At 45.7% G+C, this 24,496-nt stretch overlaps 2 protein-coding genes across 5 annotated transcripts in view; both read left to right on the forward strand.

Moving 5' to 3' along the window:
• Positions 1-3,668: 3,668 nt before the first annotated feature.
• FCF1 (FCF1 rRNA-processing protein) lies at positions 3,669-6,590 on the forward strand. Its single transcript, XM_088529362.1, has 7 exons — positions 3,669-3,765; positions 3,874-3,948; positions 4,132-4,280; positions 4,673-4,745; positions 5,544-5,631; positions 6,039-6,133; positions 6,513-6,590. The coding sequence occupies exons 1-7, from the start codon at positions 3,731-3,733 to the stop codon at positions 6,559-6,561; spliced, it is 564 nt and encodes a 187-aa protein (XP_088385488.1). The 5' UTR covers positions 3,669-3,730; the 3' UTR covers positions 6,562-6,590.
• Positions 6,591-10,458: 3,868 nt separating this feature from the next.
• YLPM1 (YLP motif containing 1) overlaps positions 10,459-24,496 on the forward strand; it is a 37,299-nt gene continuing 23,261 nt past the window's right edge. For 2 of the 4 annotated variants that reach the window (XM_088529227.1, XM_088529228.1), the window contains exons 1-5: positions 10,462-11,454; positions 16,232-16,474; positions 17,367-17,561; positions 18,413-19,155; positions 21,922-24,285. In XM_088529227.1, the coding sequence (XP_088385353.1) occupies positions 10,501-11,454; positions 16,232-16,474; positions 17,367-17,561; positions 18,413-19,155; positions 21,922-24,285 (4,499 nt within the window). In that variant the 5' untranslated portion in view covers positions 10,462-10,500. Of the gene's footprint in view, positions 11,455-16,231; positions 16,475-17,366; positions 17,562-18,412; positions 19,156-21,921; positions 24,286-24,496 lie in introns of all 4 variants that reach the window. The other 2 variants (XM_088529230.1, XM_088529229.1) reach the window with 2 other exon arrangements.

The following is a 24,496-nucleotide window of genomic DNA, read 5'->3' on the forward strand; positions in this document are numbered from 1 at the left end:
CATCACCCACCTCCCCCTCCGGAAGGTGCCTTCCTTCCTCTCCATCCATTAATCACACGGCGCCTGCTGCCTTCGCACACGTCCTCGCAGACACCAGGCCTCCTGGCTCACATGGAACCAACAGGCGAGGCCGTGCGGAGCTCATCAGCTGTGCTGCAGAAGAAGCCAGACTCCCGCTGTCTTTTCCTCCCTCTCGTCTCAGGATAATCCCACCTACTCTGCTATTTTCTTCTTTTCTTCTGTTGAGCAAACAGTCCCCAGGGCATAAACTCTCATTTTCTTTCTAAATGAAGGTTCAGGCTTCTGAACTCTCTCTAAATAAGTACCAAGAATCACAGACCTGTCCATTTCCTTGAAATATGAGTTATTTCAAAGAGTCTGTGCTACAACACTTATTTGTCCATCCTAAAAACCCCTGCTTGGAACTCTTCTCTGGCTTGGTCCTTCTGCAAAAGTTGTGCACCTCCTCCCTGCACATCAGAGGAATTTCACAGAATTTTACCACTGTGTGGGAATCTGTGAGACCTCCTTCCACATTTTAGAAAACCAGCCTCTTCATGTCACTGAATAAATATCAAAAAAAAAAAAAATCTACCCAAACTATTTCTGCTTTGGTCCATAACTCATTTTATAAAAGATGCAACAAATCAGAGTCTTTATTAGGACAAAAAAAGACCCACAGTTTTAACTCCAAGGCCTTTAAAGCCCATACAAACCTGGGTCACTATACTATGACTATAGAATTTCAGAACTAATTTGCTGCATCCATCCAACAAGGCATCTCACACAATCAGCACAGCAACTTCTCCCTTTATTATCTCTGCATGATAGGGTAGGCCAGGAGCCAAGACAGGTGGCCCCTGGGGCGAGGCGAGCACCACACGCACAGGCAGCTTCCTTCGAGCACTTATCCTGGCATCAGCTTCAAGGCTGCGCTGCCCCAACACTCCTAACTACGAAGAGCTGGTATCTAGGATATGCTGCCGTTCCCTTACCAGAGTGAAGATCTAAATTAAAATAGTATCAGTTCTAAGAACCACCAACTAACAATCTGGAAAACTAATTCTGAACAACAGCAATATAAGATGTCATCATAGTGAGGCAGAAAAAAAAAACGCATAGTTGTTTTACCGGTCTTAGTACCCTAGATGCAAAGACAGAGCAAGCGACGGCCTCCTGCCACCTGCAGAAAAACAGGGATCTGGAAAGCTTACTTTTGCTTTATCTCAAAAAGAACCACCTGCACATTTGGGATAAGCAGCATGGAATCATAGATTAAACTATATTAGTGCCACAAATTCTCAGATCAGCAAAGGAAATAAGGCCAGCAACAGGAATAAGTTTTGCTCATATTATGCATGCTGTGAAGGCAGAGGAACAGAAGGTAAAGCTCCAGAAAGCAGCCCAACACTAACTGTACTTAGGAAAGCAGCACAACCCAGCAATGGGTTATCCATGTGGCTACAGTTGCAGAGCCACACTACACTGAACAGATTTGACAAGGTCCCAGACAATCTTTAATGCCTCTTGTTTTATTGGGATGAATACTTTCTTTTTTCTCTCCCTTGACAATATCCAAAATAAAGACGACAAGATTAAATCCTTTTTACAGTTTGCCACTACCTCATAAAAACAGAGCAGAGATAATCTTTCATCTGTGAAGAGAACACCCTCTCTATCCGAATAGAGAAACATCCGCTACCAATGGCCACAGGAAAAAGACAAAAAATAAAAAGGCCCACTGTTTTCCTCACAGAAGTCAAACATGCAGAAATGGACAAACAAAAATGCCAATGGGAATCTAATTTTCAACAACACCCACAGAAGGTTTAAGAGTCAACTCAAAGGGCACTGGGCAGACTCCAATATCAGCTGTCAAGGACAAAAGCAACATCAGTGGCCAAGATCTACATGAACTGATCCGGCTTTCTCGGATCTGCCATACCCGTTCACGCAGTCCCAATACTGGTAACAGGGAAAAAAATATGGTAGACCACTGCCTAAAGCCTAAGATAAGGACCCTTCATCTAGCTGAACAACCCCTGAGGACTCTGAGCTCCTCTGCTCCTGAACACAGCAAGCCCGCCACACGGTAGCTTTCACGTTGGGCTTTTTCACTTCTTACTCTGGCACCAAACTGGCTTCCCAAGCCAGAGCAAAGTTCAGCCACTTGCTGCTGTATACATGGGTAGAGAGAGCAGGGCGTCCCCTCGATCACTTCTTTCACCAGAACCATTTAGGTTGCCTTGTCAGCACAGGCAGAGCTCCCTCAACTACGTTTCCTCACCCAATGCTTAAGTCCAGTGCTGTCTTCCAGGTGGCAAGTTCAGCCCTGCAGCCTCCTTGGAGCACCTCACAATCCGATTTTGCTCCTCGCCGCAGCTCAGCTGAGGACAGCATCTCAGTGAGAAACTCTTCCACTGTGTTGTTGCTCTCTGTGTTGCTGCTTTTTCTGACCAAGCAAAGACAACACTAGGTTGCATGTGAAAGACACCAACAGCAGCCACTTCTTACTAACCCCAGAAGCCTGAATAGGAAAGATACCACACTGAGACCTAGCTCGCTCTTCACTGTACAGGACACTGAAAACCAAGAGCCAAAGCCTAGTCCCAGAACCATAATATTTCCTTCTATGAGCAGGACAGATCTTTCAGGCTACACTGTGCCCTTAAAAAAAAAAAAAACACAGCCAAAGTTATGCTCATGTGTTCAGATCGCAGGTCCGGAGCATCCACACGAAGTACGGATAACAGCAGTGTACTGGTTTTTATGGAAAAGCTGATCAGCTAGAGCCAAGGTCCTACCAACCCAGGGCACGTTAGTTCTGCAGAAGCATGCCAGACACACAAGCAGAGACAAGAGGCTCCCAGCTCTGCAGGAGGAGGCAGGAAGGCGGCAGCGCAGGCAGCCAGCAGGGCAGGCGCTTCCCTGCAGCCCACACCAGCCGGGGACGACCCGCTGGGGCACCAGACCCCTCTCCTCTCTGCAGGAGACAGCGGCACTGCCGCAAAACCCAACTCTGCACCCCAAAGCGATTTAATACCTCCCCGAAACACGCGACGCCCAACCCACCGTGCAGAGCAGGGCTGGGCCCGGCGGCCGCTGCGGCCCCCCGAGGGCTGCAGGCGCCAGGGCCCGGGGCGGCGCCCGCTCCCCACGGCCGCTCCGCTGGGCTCCCTCCGGCACGGAAGGACCGAGCGCGGCCAGCCCGCGGCGCCGCGGAGCGGCCGGGAGGCGCAGCCTGCTGCGAGACTGCCCCCGGGGGGCTCCGCGGCCAGCGCCGGGCCGGGTCGAGGAGCAGCCCTTGGACCCTCCAGGGCGGCGGCACCGCGGACGCGGCACCCGCCACGCCGAGGGGAGCGGGGGCGAACGCGGAGGGAGGAGGGCAGCGCCGTGACCGAGGTGGCGGCGGCGCCGTTACCGGGGAGAGGCGGCGCCGTGACCGAGGCGACGGTGGCGGCGGCGTCCGGCCCGTCCTGCGCGCGACCGGCGCGGGCTCCCGCTGCCCGAGCCGGCGGCCGGAAGTGACGCCGCCAACGGGCCTTCCAGGTGGGGCCCTGTGACGTGCGTGCGGCGGCGGAAGCGGCGGTAGTGGCGGCGAGATGGTGAGCGGGGCGCGGGAACGGGAACGGGCCGTGGCGCGGGGGCCCGGGGGCTCGGGGGCCCCCGCGCTCACGGCAGCCGCGTGTCCTTGCAGGGCAAGCAGAAGAAGGCGCGGAAGTACGCGGTGATGAAGCGCATGATCAGCCTCCGCGACGAGCGCATGTGAGGGACGCGCACCGGGCCGCGAGCCCGCCGGGGGCAGCCGGGCCGGCCGGGCCTGCCCTCTCCCGGCGCCGCCGCCCCACGAGAGTCTTCTCTGCTCCCTTGCAGCAACGCGAAGGACCGCGCCAAGGGCCCTGTGAAGAAGAAGAAGGAGGATCCCAGCGCCATCAAGGAGCGGGAGGTGTAAGTGCGGCGGGGGGAGCCCCCACGTTGTGCTTGGGGCGTTTCTGAAAACGCAGCTGGGGCAGAGCAGGACGTGCTCGGTTTGCCTGCCCTCCGTGCCTGCTTTCAGTGTGTGCAGGCAGCAGGAATCAATATGGTGCCCATCACCATGAGCTGACACACATTCTGTGTCTTTTCCAACAGCCCTCAGCATCCCTCGTGTTTGTTCTTCCAGTACAACACACAGCTGGGCCCTCCCTATCACATCCTGGTTGATACCAACTTCATCAACTTCTCCATCAAAGCCAAGCTGGACCTGGTGCAGTCAATGATGGACTGTCTCTATGCCAAGTGTGAGTGTCTGCATCATTGCTGCTGCTTGTGGACCATGTGGTGCTGCAGATCCTTGCTAATCACAGAGCTTGCTTCCTTTGGCGCCTGACGGCTGTAACGCTGTCTCTGATTTCAGTCAAACAGTGGTCTTCAATACTAACCTCACAAACTTTAATAACTCAAAACTTTAATAACTTTAGAATCTAAACTCATCATTGCATGCTCAGCTACTCAGTGACTTTACATTCCATCACTTTGCATCCTTATCAGTTCTTACAAGTTTAAAACTAACCAATGTGCTACAGAGTTCAGTGACAGCTAGCAGCCCCTGGGCACGTGAGCAGTGCTGTAGAGCTCCATCAAAGGATACTACGTGGTTCTGATACAGGCTGTCAATGCTTTTCACATACAGGTATTCCCTGCATCACGGATTGTGTAATGGCTGAAATTGAGAAGTTAGGACAGAGGTATCGTGTGGCATTAAGGTAGGTGGAGCATGATTCTCCCTTTTTGTAGAAGCTACCATTCTAGTATGAAGAAGTGGAGTTTTCTCTGATAGTGCTTTTGTTCTAGAGGATTTTTTAGGTTGTTCCAGAGTCCCTGACTTGCCTTTTTTTTCTTTTCCTGGCTGTATGAAATCAGTATTAAGGCCTGTGATTCTATGATTCTATAATTCTAAATCTGAGACAGTTTTTCAAAACTAAGTGCTAGGTAAAAGTGTATAACAATAATATATATTATTATAACATATATTATATAATTTATAGATCTATAAATTGTATAACTATATATATAAAGTGTTCTTCCTGTAGTAGTAGGGAACATCTACTGATAATCTAGAACCAGATTATTCTGCGAGCTTTACAAACTGATCCAATGCAGTTTGTGCTCTCTTGCTCTACCAGTCACATATATTCTTTTTATTTAGACCAGTTGTGTGGTACAGTATCTAAGTGCAGCTCCATAGTAGCTTCCATGTGCCACTTTGGAGAGGAAGTGAAGTATCCCTGTATGTACAGTCTGAAAGATCAGGGACTAGAAGATATTCTAGATTTCACCATGGATAGTGTTTCTAATAAATTTTAGGCAAGAGCAAGGAACAGAACATTGTGGAGATTTTGAACCCAGCCTTTCAATCGATCATTTGCTCATCACTTAAGCACTTTTGTGCTTAAGAATTGCATACCATACATCTAAAAGGGGTGTTCCTGTCCCTCCGTACTGTGATAGTGTTCAGTTTTATTGCTCTGACTGCTGCAATGCTGCCTTATCTATTCCTCCAGAATTGCCAAAGATCCTCGATTTGAGCGCCTGCCTTGTATGCACAAAGGGACCTATGCAGATGACTGCTTGGTACAAAGGGTTACTCAGGTACTCCTGACAGTTCCTATGCTGTGCTAACACTCTAAATGGTACTGAACCCTCCCAACTACTGATAACTTAAAAACTTCCTGCAAAGAAAAGACTAAAATCCTCTTAAGAGGCAGTTTTAGTCCCTGTAGAAGAGCACGATGCTTGCATGAGAGAGTATCAAAGAGCTTCTAGAGTGCGAAGGGCCAGAGGGCTGTACAGCCTTTGGATATTTCTTGGATTCTTTTGATGGATGTTTCTAGTCTGCTGTGGAATTGTGGACATGGCATCCTGGCATGTCCTGGTAGTTTCTCCTGAAAGACTTGTACTCTGGTGCAACGTGAGCTAAGTGAATAGAAGCTTTTGCTCAGCTTTGTCTGCTCGCTAGTTCACTAGGGTTGAATCTGACTTGCCTCCTTTTTTTGCAGCACAAATGTTACATAGTGGCCACGGTGGATAAAGAGCTCAAGCGCAGAATACGAAAAATCCCAGGAGTGCCCATAATGTATATTTCCAGGCACAGGTAAGGGACCGCTCCCCGGAGGGAAGGTTGCTGGGTAGAAGTGTTGCCAGATAGGAGTTTCCTGCCTGCTTGTTCAAACTTTCTCTCTTGCTTTTTCAATAGCATGCAGTAATTTAAAAAGTCTCGTGTCTGCCTGAAGCAGACGTACGCTTGCAGTCACCATGATCACTTGCTTTGACTTGGAAAACTAGCTTCCTTGAGGCCTGTGTTTCCATGGGTTAGTTTTGCTTATCAGCCATGTCATCTGTATTATCAGGCAAATACATGGAACATGTTCCTGAGGAAAAAAATCTGGTTCTGTTCTCTTGGTAGCATTATGTACCCTCAGCTAAGAGACTCAAGAAGGTTGTCTTTATGGGTGTTCCCCTCTTTCTTACAGGTACAATATTGAGAGGATGCCAGATGATTATGGAGCTCCTCGATTCTAGCCTATCCAGCAAGCCATCATGCCAGCATAAGGGTCCTTCTGTTTCCAGATCTCCTGATATATTTTTTTTTCTGTGACTCTGCTCTTATGACTATGGGTGACACTGGACTGACTTGCCTTGATCTTCTAAGAAAAAGCCACTTGGAAGGCTCTGTTTTTATTCATGTTTTTTTTCTGACTGTACCTACGGGCCTACATCTGGGAAAAGGATATGAGAAAAGGGGGGCTGCAGGGCAAAGAGCGTGCCTGAATCCCTCTTCATTTTGGGATCATTGAGAAAAAAAAAGTCCTCTCAGCATCTTGAATTAAATATTGGCAATGGCTGAACTACAGCTGAATGTGGAATCACAAGTTTTGAACCTGCAGCAGGACAAGTATTCCTCTGCATTCTCCCCCAGAGGCAACCTGGAATCTGTGTTCTGGAGAAAAACAGTCAAGCCTGCACCAGTTGGTAACCCTCTCCTGGACCACTGGGCTGAAAGATTTTACTTGAAATTGATGGTCTCTTATTCAACTGTAGCTTAATACAGTGAGTGAAACTTGGTTAGTGTCCTGCTCAGATTCTTGAAACTCAGTGCATCGCTGTGCATCTAATAAAGTTTTCTCTTGCTTTTATAGGTTCTTACTACAACCATAATATGTCTTTGTACCTTAAATACAAGGTGTGTTGGTAAGGTAGCATCATCTCGCAGAATATTTGAGATGTACTGAACCAACTGGCAGCCTAGCCCTCTTCCTTACATGCACAGGTTGGTGGTAGGGAGTCTTTCTGGGATCGGGGACATTTTCCATCCTGTTTGCTTGGAACCTTCATGTCTAAAAGCCCCATCCCTTTCCATAGGTGTCATGAAAATGAAGGTGTCAAACTGTGAAAGGTGTTAATGTGGGCTGGGAGCAGAGTAGTTGGGTGAAATCAGAGTAGTGGCTGCAAGGAAAAAAAATATCTGTCTCATAGAGACCCTGGGCATTCACAGTAACAGGGGAAGGAGGAGAGAAAAGGGATGAAGAAACCGCATGGAGAAATGCTGTCAAAAAAAGAATATTTCAAAGCTGTATCATCTCTGTTCTCTCCAACGCATATTCTGCATTCTCCTGTCTTCTCCATTGCTATTTAATTTGCAAATCATCTTCCAGTCTCTGCTTCTCTGGGGGAAGGAGATTTGTTTCAAGCCTGGAAAACAAGACAGAATGAGGCTCACAGAGTATAGTGTGCTTCATGGCCAAGGAGAGGGAGTTAGTAGTAAAAAGGGAACTGAGAACTTACATTATTGGTGTATTTAAGAAAATTTCCAAACTTTAATAGAGCTTTAATTCTGTGATGCCTTACAATGGTGCAAACTACAGAGAACAGCTGGAAACAAACCTCTTCATGCCAGGCAGCATACAATGAAAATAACGACTGTTCTCCATTAATCATTTCCTGTATTTAGGCAATGCTCCAACATACTAGTAACTTTCCTGCAAACACCCTGCTTTTACAGATATTGCAGGAGATTTTGGGAACACATCAGACTTGCCCATGACACTACTATGTTGTTTCCTGCAGGCTCACCCATGCAGTAAATTAATCCCTGAAATGCATCGTACGGACACTTCCAACATGCACAAGTGCCTTTCAGGCTCTCATAGTTGAAGTTTTATCATTGAACTTTGACTCTGTATGTACTTCTATATTTTAAAATAAAAACAAAATTTTATCCTAACAAAGACTTACTTCTTTAAGTTGATTAGATCTGTGTAGCTAAATTTTCAAAATAATTCTAAGTTTAAAATACTTCTTCAGTACAGAGCTATCAAGGGTTACCTCTGTGTGAGCTTCATTTGTATTAAACTAAGTTGAAGGAGACTGGAAAGAAATTGATTGCTATTTGATAGAATTCTTTCTAACTTCTTTCTGCGAAGAGAATAAAGGCATAACAACATCATTAATTTGGGGAAAGTTTGTACTGGCAAAAATTCACAGAAAGCATTCTTACTGGATGGATTTCACCAAAATACACAAATGGAGCATGAACTGCATATAGGAGTCAAATAAAATACACTTATTTGCAAGGAATTTTAATTTAAGGAGTAAAACATTTATCTAAGTCTACCCTAGTCATTTTAGTAACAGGAGGAGAAAGCTGGAATAGAAGCAGGCTGGAAGATAAGCAGCAGAAAGTATTAACAGTGATTGAAACTGCAAGGAAAACCATGTATTTAGTGAAAATGTTACTCCCAAAATTAGTATAATCAGCTAGGAAAGACTGAAAAGCCCATGTATTAACAAGAAGAGCCTGGGCAGATGATGAACATAGACCAGGCAAGGACCACCCAGGTCATCAGGTCCATTCCCTGCAGTCTTAGTGAGCCCATATTCCACACACTTGGTTCACACAAAAGTATTTGCTCTGTGCACACCACAGCGTCCCAGCCTCAGATTACACTATGTTAAAGAGGGAAAGATGATCTGTTTAATGAAAGGACTTTAGTAAATGAGAAAGTCTGGATGTTCCTGCAACTGCAGAACTCTACCAGTCCAAATCAGAAGAGAAATTCCTTCCTGACCCAATTCTGGGAGTTGGTTTAAACCTGCAAACAAAAATATCCAAATTAGGTAGGCACTGGAAGGGAGAATATAATTTTTTTTTTTTTTTGGGGGGGGGAGTAGAAGTACAAGATTGCTGTATTATAATTAGTGTTAAACGTTATCAGAAAACTATTGCTAATGAAAATCATTGAGTTATGAAAAATGTGCCTAAGAGAAGTAACAGCTTTTTTTCACTGTACTGATCAACCACAGAAAAGAGCAAGAATAGTGTAGAAATTATTTTAGGAAATAACCCTGAATGAACTGACCAAAAATAACAACTAATTCTGCGTCAATCCGTGAGGAGGATAAGCCAAAGGACTTCCACAAGAAAGGACTTTCAAAAGCTTAGCCAATGAGTAAACCAGGCGAAAGGGCTTGGGGATGTAAGTGTTAAGAAAGCATAGGATTTGGGAAGGGGTCTAGAACCGTAGGCACTATCTGGAATTCATGTCTTACAGAGAAGCAAAGGATACTAAAGATTTTGTATTTAAATTGACTGCAAACCCTTCTGTAAGATTTGCTTACAGATGCGTGTTTGTGCATTGCAACTCCCCAGGATTTAACACAGTGAATACAAAGCCTGGTTTTCCACTACACCGGACAGTGCCTTTTTTTCTCTACCAGCCCATCCATCACTGACTTCCCCAACGCACATCTCATCCCACCGGCCACAGATCCTTAGTTTTCCAGCAGTGAACTTGGAAGAACTACTGCACCAATCCTCGTTATGCTGGGAAGGATGGCAAGCAGCAAAACAACACAGACGACAGGACGCAGCTGCGCTGCTGACCAGAACAGCAGCCGCAAAACTTTGTTGTCCAGCTGAGAACTGCCATTCAGGCGGCCCCGGCAGCTCCTCTGTCCTGCGCGCTCAGCGCGTGGCGCAGAGCTCTGTTCGGCGGCTGCAGAGCACAGGGGTGTGCCGGGCCTAAGCGCCGGACGGGGGAAGGCGGGAGAACCCTCTCGGCGCGGCGGCTCCGCTGGCTGCGCCAGTAATGGAGGAGGCACCTCCGCACGTCCCCCCGCCTCAACAAAATGTAGACCGCCCCGCCCCGGAGGGACGCTCTAGCAGCGGTCTCTTTGTCTTCCTCTCTTTTGTCTGTGCCGGGCGGGGGCGGTGCTTAGGCGGCGCTCTAGCCTCGCCTCCGCGCCTCTCTATGCTCCGCATGGCCGCTCTCGGCCCCGCCGGCAATGCCGGCACTCGCCCGGCAGGGGCCGCCGGCGGCGCCGCGCGGCGCTCTAGCGCCCGGCCCGCGCCTCTACTGCCCTAGAGGGCCGGCGCGCCTGGCCGCGCACGCGCCGTGCGCCGCACGCGCCGCCGCCACGGCCTGTGGAAGCGCCGCGCTCCGCTCCGCCGCGGCCCCCACCATGTACCCGGCCTGGGGCTTGTACGGGGCGGCGGGGCACTACCCGCCGCCGCCCACCTCCATCCCGCCGCCGCCGCTACCCATGCCGCCGCCCAGCGTACCGCCGCCCGCCGTGCCGCCCATGCCGCTGCCCAGCTACCCGCCGCCGGGCCCCGCGCCCCCCGCCGCGCCGCCACCCACCGGCGCCTCGGGCTTCCTGAGCCTGCAGGAGCAGCACCTGGCGCAGCTGCAGCAGCTCCAGCAGATGCACCAGAAGCAGCTCCAGTCCGTGCTGCTCGGGCCGCCGCCGGGGCCGCCGCCGCCGGGGCTGCCGCCGCCACCGCTACCCGCCTCCTTCGCCGAATGGCAGCAGCAGCAGCAGCCGCCACCGTCGGTGCCGCCGCCGCCGGTACGCAGCTACCAGAAGCAGTTCGCGCCTCGCGAGCCGCCCGCCCGCAAGGCGCCCGCCCGCGAGCGCGACGCGCAGGAGGCGCCCGGCGAGTGGGGCGAGCCCGTGCCCTCATCGCCGGTGCCCATGGACATGGAGCTGTCGTCGCCGCCGCAGTCGCCGCCGCCCGCCGCACAGCCCTACGCGCCGCCGGCGCAGCCCTACCTGCCGCCGCCGGCCGAGCCCGCCTTCCTGCCGCCCTCGCAGGCATCGCCGCCGCAGCCCCCGTACGCGGCGCGGGCCGCGCAGCCGCCCCCCAACTTCTCCGAGCCGCCGCCCGCCTACCTGGAGCCGCCGCCGGGCGCCGCGGCCGCCGCGCAGCCCTACCTGCCGCCCGCCGCCCCGTACGCCGCGCACCCGCAGCCCTACGTGCTGCCCGCGTCGCCCTCGCAGCCCAAGGCCTCGCAGCCGCCGTTCGCCGCCGCGCCCGCCTCGCAGGAGCCGCCGCCGGGCGCCGGGAAGGAGGCGGCCGCGGCGGGCGAGCCCCACGGCGCCCCGCCGCCCGACCCGGCCGCCATGACCCCGCAGGTGAGCGCCCCGCAGCCCCTGCCGCTTCCACCGACACCTTCATTCGCGTTTCCTCATGGGGTTGTGTTTCAGCGGTTTGCCCCTCAGGTGATTAGTGTAGAATTGCAAACAGTTTTACCTGGCTCAGGCACCAGTGCTAAAGTGTTTCTGCTGTAGCATTTAGTTGCTTTTTGCACAGTTTTTGGAAGTACGTTTTGAGCTAGCCGTGTTTGACTTTGATCTTCCTGTGTAAACTTTTAAGCGGCTTTGAGGGCAGTAGTCTGAAATGCTTTCGGGGTGAAAATCAGTGTTTTTATCTTTAACACTCAGTGCTTTTATGTCTGCGCTGAGGCCTGAAGGTCTGCAGATGTTCACAGGCTTAACTTCATGAAGACAAGTTGTTCTGCTGAACTTGATCTTACTGTTCATATTTGTTAGGTCAGGGCAATCCAGTTGCTTAAGGTAACACGTGCACAGAAGCAGGTGTGTTGGGGTCCGCAGCTCCACGTACAGCCGGTTCGGTTGCCTTGATCACCCAACTTTTGAGGCTGCCTTGTAGATATCCAGTTGCAAGAACAAAAGTGAAGTGCATATTCCAAAAAGTTAATAGACTCTAATTTTAAAAGTTTAAAATACGCTTCTTGCTGGCAACCTGATCCTAGGGTTCTGCTTTGAAGCCAAGTTTGCAAAAATCCCATAGCATCATTTCAAAACCACAGTTATTTTTAAATGCTTGGTCTGTGGGACATCTTTTAAATCACATCTGTACCATTATGCGAATACATACTCAGTGTTATCTTTTTAAATTCGCACCTTTCAGCTAATTCCTCCCAACTGAAGCGGTGCTTTTACTTCACCAACTTAATCCTATAAGGGGTTTTTGAGGTACCAGTTCCCAGTGATAGCAATGGGACTCATTCTTTTTTTTTTTTTTTTTTTTTTGATGATAAAACCAAAAGTTTGAGAGAAAGTAGAAAGCGATGTTAATTCAGTGTTGAGACTGCTTGCTGAATTCTTAAATTGTTAAGATTAAACAATAAACTGTCATTCTGTCCCTTTGCAGATATTTGTCATAAACTAGCCTGAAATTCCTTAAATGTTTAGATTTTTTTTTTGGTATATAATTGTTTCTCAACCAATCTCTTCTGCCCAGTGTAATCACAATTAATGTGTCATTGTACTGCACACATAGAATAGACACAATGGTAGCTGAAAAACATCACCTAAGTTTACATTCTCTGTTTTACGAGCGCTTATGCATAGAATTTAGGTCTTTTGATGACTTGTATGCTGATTTAAAAGGCCTGTGGTACTTTGGTTAGTTTAAAAGGTACTTAAAGAGTTACTTTAGGCCTAGAGTTACTTTATGGTTAGCTTTAAAGGCCCATGGTACTTTGCTGGAGACGTATTTGTTATAGAAGATTGATACGATTTTGTCTGTCTTTGAGTGTAATGAGAGACACAACTTTGGGCAGCAGATCCCTACACAGTAGGAACAGCAAAACCAAAGCTTAGCGGTGCCTTCTTACTAATGATTTTAAAAGCTGCATAGGGAAACATTGTCACTTCTGTCACTTTTAAGATGCTATTATCTTTTTTAATTGATAATAGAGATTGATACCCCTTCTTTTCATCTCATGGTAGCAGTTGCTACAGCCAAATAGTTCACTGTTTTTTCTCCTAGCATAGAAAATACTACATGATTTACTATTAGGTAATATTCTATTATTTCCCTTCCATGTCTAAAAATAATGTATCGTTCTCTGCCATAGCAGTAGTGAGAGTTCAGTGTAGTTTCCCATATGTCTATACAGTTCAAAGTCTTTCTCTACCCTTAAATAGATTTCTTTTTATAAGTGCTGCTAAAATGTCTGTGGTATCCTGCATTTGATATTTGTGTACCGCATGCTGCTGTTTGTTTAGAGTGGTAAACACACACATGGGTGGATGCATACTCATAAATATGTATTTTTATATATTTCTCTTAAAGCTACTTTAGCCTCACTACAACACATTTCAGCAACTGCTGAACTTTTTAAAGCCCTTTCTCTATTTTATGCGAGAGTGCTAAGCTGTTCTTTTACTGTCTTCATGGGGGAAGGACCTGTTGTCCCCAGAATAGACCTGTGTTACAGTCATCAGAGTCAGTGCTGAGAAACTAGGTCAGGATGAAGGTGGGTGCCCTTAGCCCACGGCACAGCAGTGTCCTGCCTTTTCCTTGGGCAGGCAGGAGTGGGAACAGGAGCCAGGAAAGGCTTGCAGGACTGAACAGAGGGGCAGTAGAGGAAACTACGTGATACTGTGATTCGAGTCTCTCTCCAGACTTGCATGAACTTTTAGTGTCACACAGAGACCCCTCTGTACTGAAATTCTCTAGTGGATCCGACTTGGCTGTTTCAGAGTTGCGTTTTTGATGGTCTCTCTCGTGGTTGGGAGCAGATAGCTCTGCGTTCAGTGTTTCCAGCTCAACCTCTGGTCAGCCAAAGGCAGAAGGCAGCATGTATTGGTAGTGATGTGTTACTTAGATTTTTGGGCTTTGGACTCAAAGAATGATGATCATACTGAGGAGCTCAGAAGCCCTCAGATAACTCCACTTTTCACCATCGGCAGTCTTCTGTGCTAATGCTTCCATTTTGTTCAAACTAAGTTGTAGAAATCTACTTTGTAGTTGTTTTTTCTTTTTTACATTTCTCCCTTTTTCAGTTAGAAACTGCTGCATATGTATTACTGACTTTATCTGCAGTGGAAAAAAATACATGACAGGGTGTATTATCAATGTGAAGGTTTTTGTGTGAGCCACTGGTCATATGATTTTCAGCCTTTTATCCATTTGTTAGAATGAGGAGGAAACAAAAGGGATGTGTGGATGATGAGAATTTCATGGCAACAGAGCAGGTGCTTCTCAGCCATTCATCTAGAAGCATCACGTCCAGCACCGTCATGTTAAATTACCTTCCAATGCCTTTTGGAAGGGATCATTGAATCCGCTTTGATAGAGCTGCGGATGGAAGTTGCTTCTTGGTGTTGGACATGGAAGTAGAGCTTATTACAGCACGTTCTTGGAGGCTTCCGAGAGGCTCCACGCTGAAGTGCAAGTGCACATATTCCACCCAAAGCTGTGAGAGCTTTTCTGACTCATATCTGTGTTGCAAAGACTCTTGGCAAAAGTTACTGTGGGATCAACATAAAATTAAGGATCACAGCCTCTCTTTTCATTTACCTCATCTCCAAGTTAGTTTTGCAGAAGTACTTTAAAAAAATAACGGCTGCATATTAAATTACGTCTACCAGGCTGTTTCCACTAGAAACCATCATTCCCATTTTGAGTACAAGGTCAGCTTTTGGGGGAAGTTTATGCTTAAAATACTTTTAAAACTTGTTTTAAGATAAATTGAATGGATCAAAAACAGAGTTTTGAGGAATCTCATCAGACAACACCTCCTAGTGTTATTATCACACTTAAGATATCCTCTTTTCTTGGTTTGTTTTATGTTTTTGAATGGACCTTCTATAGGTCGTTTCTTCCCTGTTCATGGGTGTGTGGAAAAGAAGAGCAGAGAGGATGTGAAAAATATGAAGCAGTCACAGAATCTTAAAGTCATTAGGCTTAACCTAAGAAGATAAGATGGTTAAACTGGGTCACACCAAATGTATGGCACTTACCTGTCTTGTCTTTGTCAGTGACTAGCGGTGACTAAAAGCAGGTGTCTAGAGAAGAGTTCAGTAATCAAGTGTATAGAGATACTTCCCTAGTATCCTCTAATAGCTTCTGTCTTAGTAACTGTCCTAATCACAACAGATGTCTTTATTTTAATACTTGTCAGTGCAATTCTGAAATTTTATGAAGAAGTATTCTGTGTTGGCTCAAGAGCTGCCTGCTGCTTGTTTGAATTTCTCTCGTTAGTCTTGTTTGACACCTGATAGTCCTTGTAGTGAACCATAGGTTCCTACTCAGATCTCTTGCTGGGCACCATCCTACAGGTGTTGAGATACTCTTCCTCCTTTAGTCTGTGGGTCTTTATGTTCGTAGAATCATTTGAAGTTCCTATTGTCTACCAGAAGTGCTTTTACTTCTGGCTTGAAATATTTTGAACTGATTGCTTGTTTCTTACATGGATAATTCTTTGGGCACAGTTATGTTTGTTCACCTTTTCACCTGTTAAATGAAGTTAATCCGAATTCAGATCATAAATAACTCTCAGTATTTTCTGTTTGCCAATTGCTTTGTTTTCAATAGCTTTTATTTCCCCCTGCCTTCCCGAATCTCTGCATCACAATTGATCTGTTGTCATTTTCACTCTACTTGATGTGTTAGTCTCTGCTCATATTCTGGTTTTTTTGCACATTTCTTCCTTATTATTGCTGTGTTGTTCATACTTTGTGCTCTCTGATTTCCCCTCATTTCACCTAATCTCGTAATACATGCATATGGAATACATATTTTAGGAATAAAAAGCGCAAAAAATAGTAATTGTATTACCTTTCACATGCTTGTAGTAATTTGGCTTATTATTAGCCATCTTTCTGCTTTTTATTATTGGTTTTGTACCTTTAAGCTCTTTGAGATAGAAACAAATTCTGCACTGTGTGCTCTGTCTCATATAGTGGTGTCTAAATGTTGATTAGGTCTTTTGACGTTCACTGAAATACTGATGATGATGAAGTGAGTTCTCCATCAGAACACGTATAAACACTTCTCTGGAATATGTCTCCTCCTCATGATTCCAGTGACTATCTTGAATTGATTTTCCTGTCTTTTCACATGAAAGCTGTCTAAGAATTTTTCTGTTTATTGTAGGAACAGCAGCAATACTGGTATCAGCAACACCTACTTAGCCTGCAGCAGAGGGCAAAAGCCCATGCTCAGGGGCAGCAGCAAATGAAAGGTACAGGGGTGGTAAAGGACACATCTGAGCAGAGAAAGTCTGAAGAAGGGAAAATGAGTGCTTCAGCGCAGCAGTCTGAACCGCCTCCACTAAGCGAGTCCCTGCCTCCATCCTCCAAAGAGGACGAGTCTTCTCTTACGTCCACTGAAACTCAGGTAGGCTTTGTAAGGATAAGGAGGTGCTGTTCCATACATTATGATAGCGGAGAAAACACAACAAGCTGGAAAATAATTCCATCAGTCTCGTGTATACACTTTAGTAATGTAATTTGGTAAAAGAATCTGAAAGCACGTTAATTAAGTCTGCACTAATTTAAAATAGTATATACCACTCGCATGTAGACTTACATAATCAACCACATACACACTGAGCTTGACTCGTGTTTTTTCCCAGCGTTGTCATATATGACTGCAAGAAATACATTTTGGATTATGAAATGCAAAATCAAGCATTCAGGAGTCAAGGAATGCTGTATTTTAGACATATTTTTTTTCTCCTTCCCTGGCAGTTTCTTTATTCTGTCTCCCCTTCTTTCTCTGTATTATAATTTGTCTGAAAGTCAAGAGCTTTGCACAGAATTTTTTTGTCAGTGTCCTTATGGACAGTTACAACATAGTGGATGGAGCTCTGGGGTCTGAACAGATTACTGTATGGTTATACATACCTTGTAGTATGTGCTCCACTAACACTGTGCAGCTTCCTACCATGTGGCACTTGAAGCTCATGCCTCATCATGAAAAAGTGCAGCTTTCTGCACTTACATTTACTGTGGGAAAAAACAGCAGATCTGCATTAGTCTCTTACCTGTAGGTAGCTTCTGTTTATATGAAATTCCAGTCAGCCTAACTTTTAGATCTCACTGTTCATATTAAAAATAAATGAAAGCAAAATCAATCTTCCAGCAGTTTTGGGTGGACAGAATAGTGAAATACAGAGTGGCAGAGTAACAAACACTCAGGACATAACTACTAACTGGATAGTGACGGAGCATTTTCTCTTCTGACAAAAGGGACTCTCCCTTTTTATAGTATTTGCCTTTTTCCTTAGCTCAATATTGAACCTCCTGATGACCCTGAGGAAGATTTGAGATTGCAGCAGTTGCAAGCAGCAGCAGCTCAGTGGCAGCAGCATCCCCATCACCGAGTTGGATTTCAGTATCAGAGAATAATGCAGAAGCATGCCCAGCTGCAGCAGATAGTACAACAGTATCAACAGATTATGCAACAGCCTCCACACTTACAGGTGAACCACTGAGGAGATAGCATTTGATAATACTTCCTGAATGAGCTAACACTCATGATCTGCTGAATAATCTGATGTTGTTGGCTCATTTGCTTAGCTGCTTCTTATGCATAGGCAAGAGTTTATATCCCCTTTTCCTATTCTTGCTCGACTTCAAAACAAAAGAAATAAACAAAGAGACACTGGTTGAAGCTTCTATAGGACAAGAAATATAAGACTTTGTGCTTGGCATAAGATTTTCAGATATACCTGGGTGATATAGGAAAAAGCTGAGTGTCGCAATATGCACACAACATTGAATTTGTTCAACTTTGAGTATTTTACTGCTGGAGAAATAATTCATTAAAAAAAAAAAGGTCAGGTAGTGAGACGATAGCATGGGTAGAGTGCCATTTTTTACAACATTATGCAGTACAAACATAATTATATATAATGGTGATGAAGTAAACATAGATGCCAAAAATGTCCAGTTATAATTGAGGAAATCACTGCCACGCTATTTTTGATGCAAATGATCAGTACAAATTAAAAAATGCTTGCTCTTAAGAGCAGGCTTAGATAAATGTATAACTATTAACAATCTTTAAGTGTTTAATTAGAAGTTGGTTGCTCCTCTGTTTGCATAAATTAGTATTAGATAGTTGAGTCATCTTTTTCTGGTTTGGGGGAATCTGTATGTTAAGCATTTCTTTGTAGCTTGGGCTGTTCCCTTGTTTTAAAAAATCTGTTAGAGTAAAATCTCAGATGAGATCAAGTCTGTGGAATATCAGTGCTTATATCTATGTGTAATGAAAGTTGTGCCCTCTTTGGAAAGAGGCTTCACTGAACAAATTCCCTCATTTTTGTTGCAGACAATGTCAGTGGACATGCAGCTGCGGCATTATGAGGCACAGCAGAAACAGTTCCAGCAGCTTCATAAAGATTGGGAGCGATCAATGAACCAACAGTGGCAGCATCAGCTTCAAACCTACCCTCATAAAGACCAGCTTCAGGAGTATGAAAAGCAGTGGAAAGCGTGGGATGAGCAGATGAAGGTGACTCAGTCTCATCTGCAGGAGAAAGTGAACTCACTCCAAAACCTGAAGACTCAGTACCCTGCAAATGTTTCGCTGCCACCTCCATTTGTTCCATATTCTCAGACTGCTCAAGGTGGCATTCCCATGATGCCTCCAACTTTACCTTCAACTACACCACCACTGGTTCCCCCACCTCTCTCCTCTGGGCCTCAGATGTCTAACTCCTCTGTCCCTTCAGGATCCAGTTCTCAAGGCAGTCAATCTACTGAGACACCAAGGCCAGCTCTGCTTCCCACCCCTGGTACCTATGCATCAAAAATAGCTAGTTCACCTGTATTTTCATCTTATCATTCTCAAGTAAGTTCATCTTTTGGCTCTTCAGACCATGGAAAGTCTCAAGTTCACCATAGTAAACAAACTGTCTCTATTTCATCTGAGCAAGGATCTGGGGAACTGAAAACCTCTTCTGCAGTGTCTTCAACACATGCACCTTCCATGCAGGATAAACCAGTGAGATCAGGGGGATTGCTTCCAGATCCTCCCAGAGGAGCACGTTTTGAAGGTCCCAGAGGTCCTAGGTAAGGGTGTTTTTTGTTTGGCTGATTTATACACGTTCCAGGCTGGGAGATTTTCAGTGATACATTAAGCAATTTGACTTGTCTTGTTCTCAGATCTCCCTGGTGCTGTGTGAAGTGCTTTTTTTTGTGGGTTTGTTTTAAAGGTGGGTTTGTTTTAAAGGTGTGTATGCCACACACCTTTATCGGTTTTTATCTTACTAAAGCAAAGGTAGATAAATAGTTGCTTTTCATGTGAGTATTACCTAGATAAATTTCTTTTTTTTCTTCTTCTTCTCCCCCCGCTCCTCACCTTTAGTAAAATGCCTAGGTGCACTGCTTCCATTCCATTCCCAAAGACATAATATCATAATATCCTTGTAGGCATATGATAATGCTTTAATATAGGCATGCTGAAAGAGATGCAGGAAGGTATTCAGCTGCATGTATACCTCAATATCATATTTAGTTATTGCGTTTACTATTTGCGTTTTAAAAACATATAGATTATTCTTGGCTTGCAGTACAGCATTGTGATTGTAGAAGGATGCGACAGGAAATGGGAATTTCAGAGCTGTGTACTTTTAATTTCTTCTATTGTGAGAGAGTTCTGCAGTTGTGTGACTGCCCTGCACACTTTCTGATAACAGAGAACTAGCACTTGTCTTCAGTAGAAATCAATGATTTTCTACATAGCATTCAAATAATTATCACTGAGATAAAGGGGGGAGAGCGAATGAAGATTTTAGCCTTAGCCTTAAGTTAGATTTTTTTTTTTTTGCCATTTTTTGGTTTTTATTACATCATGATGGTCTTGGTTTTGAAAGATAGAGATTTTGGGGTAGATAGAGTTCTATTCAAATTTTGATCTTTGTTTTCTTTGATGGGTGGCCTGCTGGCTTAATTTAAAGCTGCTCTAAAAGCCAGCATTTATGTGGCTTTTTATCTACTATAAGGTTTAATCCAAGATCATGGTTTTAGATTTTTTTTTTCGTGCTTGACACAATACCTGGCTGAAAAAAATATATCGCTCCATTAAATTATTTCTATATTTCATTCTACTAGATTCCACAATCATGTTTTCATGTTGTTTTATCTCCCTTCTCTTTTCTTACATAGTGATCCTTAGTGAATAATAGTTCATGAATTGCTAGTAATGTAAATGATTCCATTGTAACTTGAGGAATTTTCTTATCTCCCCATGGTTTAAAAAAGTGTTGCTTCTGGTCATGATGATTTTTCTGATGTGCAGTTCTTAGACTGTATTGATGATTTGCAACTGCATGTCATTTAGTATGTTGGTTTAGAGCACTATATTTTGTTACTCTAGAACCAAATTCATAGAAAGTACATGCAGTAGCTTTAGTTCTGAGCATGCTTACAGCTTTTAATTAACAGTGTATTTTGGCTGCATGACAAGGCTAAAACTTTGTCAAAGCCTTCCCAAACATCTCTTTACTATTTGTTCTCAATATAGGAATTATAAAAGAGCCCTAATCAATTTTTAATTGGTCTTAGATATTTTAATGTTAAGTGAATTTTCTGGTATCATGTCAGCTTAGAAGTCCTAGGGTAATGATTAGGCATATAAAATGACATTCCCCCACACCTTTTTAGCAACTAACATTTTTTGCCAAGAAGCTGTAAAAAATCTGCTTGAGCTAGCTGACCATGTTTCAGAGGTGAGGTTAGTGTCCAACCTTTTCTCCTATCTGCTCCTTCCATGCAAAAGTTGATCCTGCAAACATAATTTAAAAAAAGAAAAAAAAAACAACTAAGACATCATAGCACTGTACTTTGTAATTTCTTCTTTTTTCCCCTCGTATTCTTCTTGTTTTTTCTTCCTCATTCCAAATACAGGCAATTTGGTTATTAAAAAAATCAATTTCTACTTTGTTTTGAAATATTCATTTATTAGAATTATTAAAACTTTTTGAGGATGTATAAATAATCTCATTTTCTAAAATATTCACCAAAGCAGAAAATTCTACAGCGAGTCAACCGGTTTTGGTAACCAAGAAATAATGAATCAATATTCACCAAGACTCAACTGGATCCTAAACATCCAAGCAATTTGACTTCAGGCATATGTTCTGTATTTGGAATAAAATGAATTTGATTCTTTTAGCCTATAATGTAGATAAGTATTTGAAACGATGTTTAAAAACTGGATTTTTAACTAGCTGGCCCTTGTTAAACATATTTGCATAAATTATTCTTCATGCTGCTTTGCCTGACATTTCCCATAATAAGTCATAATAGTTATAGGTGATCTCAGGAGGCATTCAAAAACGATGCAATAGATATATGTTTTAGGTATGTTCTTTTGTTTGCCAGATTCTAGATCTGGGCAATACCTCTATTTGCTGCGCTTTCTGACAGGACTGGATTCACAGATTTTTGTGCTCATCGCTGTAGTTAAGCAGACTGGATGAACATTATCAAACCAGAAATTTGACAGGAGTTGCTGGGTTCCACTAAAGTTTTGTAAAACGAAAGTCGAATACATTTTTTTTTCTTCTCCAAATGAATTTGCTAACTGTCTTTTTAAGTCAAGTTTCAATGCCGAGATGTTTAAGGAAAGTTTCCTTGCCTTAAGAGTTGCATAGCCCACAACGGGCATAAACTGCTCTTCACTGGGCAGTGTTGAACTGACCACCATGTCTCTGTTACTGCACTAGTTCCATAGGATTTGATCCTAAGGCCTTTGGATATAAAAGTAATTTTCTAGGAAGAAGCTGCCTTTCTAAGATGCTCACTTGACTAAAATTATCATTATTTCATATGTAGGTTTGACGGCCCTCGAGGAAGAGGATATGATAAATTTGAAGGTTCAAGACAGAGGGGGCCTCGCTTTGACTCCCAGCGCTCAGAAGGGTACAGATCACGTTTTGACAGACATCATGCAGATGGACATTCTTCAAGTAGATGGGGGACTATTCCACGAGGACCAGCAGCACAATTTTATACTTCCTCAAATACATCATATGCACATGGGTCCCGACCTAGTGGTCCACGGTGGAGGGGACCCAGGCCTCCTTTTGGACAACAGCATTCACAAGCAGACTCACGATCAGAAAATAAAGAGCCTTTTGCAGACATCACTAGCAATCAGCAGGCTCTGACTCAAACTCAGTCTACTCCTGATACTAAAGGTACAGGTTCTGCGGAGCCCGGTGAGGACCTGACCAACACTGAACAGGAACCATGCAAAGCTGAAGTCAAAGAAACTATTTCAGACCCTCCTAAAAAGTGGACGTGGAGTTCACATGATCCTAACCAGCAAGCAGAAGAGTCCACGGTGACTACTTCACCCGTTCAGAACCAGAAACCAACATCCCTTTCTAATAATCCTGTAGCTTTGCAGTCGGGTATTACAAGAGCAGGAGGCACAGTAACCCCTGTAACAGGAGATCAGGATTTGAATTCCACAGACAGCGAGTTGCTCACTTCAGACAGTGGCCAGGGCCTGCCTGGACCAGAAGGCAGAGGGAAAGGGCAATATATGCATGAAGACAGAGGCAAGGGGCCAATAGGCAGAGGAAGAGGGCAGGGCAGAATGGACGATGGCCGTGGCCGAGGCTACGGAGATGGCCGCGGCTGGGGCATGGGCCGTGGCAGGGGCATGGGCGGCCGAGGGATGGGCAGGATGGACGGTGGCCGTGGGATGGGCAGGATGGACGGTGGCTGGGGAATGGGCAGGATGGATGATGGCCGCGGAAGGGGAATGGGCAGGATGGATGATGGCCGTGGCAGAGGGTATATATACAGAGGAAGAGGCCAGGGTAGGCAGGCGTCCTTCCGTGGCAGGGGCATGTTCAGGAGAGCAGGCAGCAGGGAGAGGATGCCGGAGGGGCGGTCAGGCAGCAGGGAGAGGATGCCAGATGGACGGTCAGGCAGCCGAGAGAGGGGACTGGGTGGACGGTCAGATAGCCGGGAGAGGGTCATGTCCAGCCGAGACAGAGAGCTTGCTGGGCGGCCAGGCAGCCGAGACAGGGGCCGGGCAGGGAGCCGGGAAAGAGGCCCTGTCAGGCGACCAGGGAGCCGGGAGAGGGAGCCCATGCGGCGGGCGGGCAGCCGGGAGAGGGAGCCCATGCGGCGGGCGGGCAGCCGGGAGAGGGGCCCTGTCCGGCGGGCGGGCAGCCGGGAGAGGGGCCCTGTCAGGCGGGCGGGCAGCCGGGAGAGGGGTCCTATCAGGAGGGCAGACAGCCGGGAAAGGGAAGCGGGTAGGGCTGACGTAGGCAATACGGATAAACCCTTTCACATGGAAGACGATTCAGACAAATTGCCTCCGTACCATCGAGATGATCCATTCAGGGGCTCTTGGAGTCATGAAGATGAGGGAATGCAGGAGGAATTTCCTTTGGATAGTCAAGATGCTCCTTTGGAGCATGAACGACTAGATGATTGGGAAAGAGAAGAATACTGGAGAGAGCACAACTCAGATTATCGTGATGATTCTGTAGATCACTATGACAAGGATGACAGGTTACCATCCCACCATTCAGCGCCACCACTATCTCCTCCGCCATTACCCTCTTTATCATCTGATCAGGACAGACGAGATTCATGGTGGGATGAATGGGAAAGGCCAAGGGAACGGGAACTAGCTAGAGATCTGGACAGGACTGGCAGATCCTCAGATGTTTATGATCAAGAAGCAGAGAGAGAATGGGATAGAGACTGGGACATGAGGCACATGGATGATAGAGAAATGGGGAATCGTGACATGGATATCCCCCCTCTACCACCTTTGCCACCTCTTCCACCTCTGGACAGATACCGTGAAGACAGGTGGAGGGAGGGTAGGGATAGGGATCATTATGACAGAGACCTCCGAGACAGGGGGGAGCTAAGGGTTCGAGAGTATCCAGAGAGATACGATACGTGGCGGGAGAAGCAAGACTACCTTCCTGAAAGGACAGACTGGGAGAGAGAACGATTGTCTGAGAGATGGTACCCAGATGACACAGACAGACTGCGACCTCTGGATGATCAGCTAGAGCCATCCCTTCCTCCACCTTCACATTCCTCTGATATGCTGGGAACAGATTCAAACCTGGAGTCTGAGCAGTCGCTGGGGGGAGTGATGGTCCTTAGCCAAAGACAGCATGAGATAATTCTGAAGGCTGCCCAAGAGCTCAAAATGCTTCGGTGAGTTGTCTCGAGTTATTTATTGCTATCACTTTTGCAGGAATAAAAAATTCTGAAGAGGGCTTTTTTTCTTTACCCATCTTGATAAATGCTACATTTATCTTAGAGTTTTGAGCTGGTATGCTTTGGTCATGTGTTACTATGCAGGAGGTAGTAATTTCTTTCTGGTCATCTTTATGATAAATGTTTGTTATGAAGCATTAGTATGTTA

Source organism: Tinamus guttatus, unplaced genomic scaffold (genome assembly GCF_059628265.1).
Source record: "Tinamus guttatus ecotype Peru unplaced genomic scaffold, ASM5962826v1 Tinamus_guttatus_pri_ptg000327l, whole genome shotgun sequence".
Classification (NCBI taxonomy): Eukaryota; Metazoa; Chordata; class Aves; order Tinamiformes; family Tinamidae; genus Tinamus; species Tinamus guttatus.

What these genes read in the sequence shown, in the direction of transcription:
- FCF1 (XM_088529362.1), top strand. Translation starts at nt 3,731, where the DNA reads ATGAAGCGCATGATCAGCCTCCGCGACGAGCGCAT. An exon ending in GGACTGTCTCTATGCCAAGT is followed by an intron (nt 4,281 to 4,672) that starts GTGAGTGTCTGC and finishes TTTCACATACAG; the next exon opens with GTATTCCCTGCATCACGGAT. An exon ending in TGGTACAAAGGGTTACTCAG is followed by an intron (nt 5,632 to 6,038) that starts GTACTCCTGACA and finishes CTTTTTTTGCAG; the next exon opens with CACAAATGTTACATAGTGGC.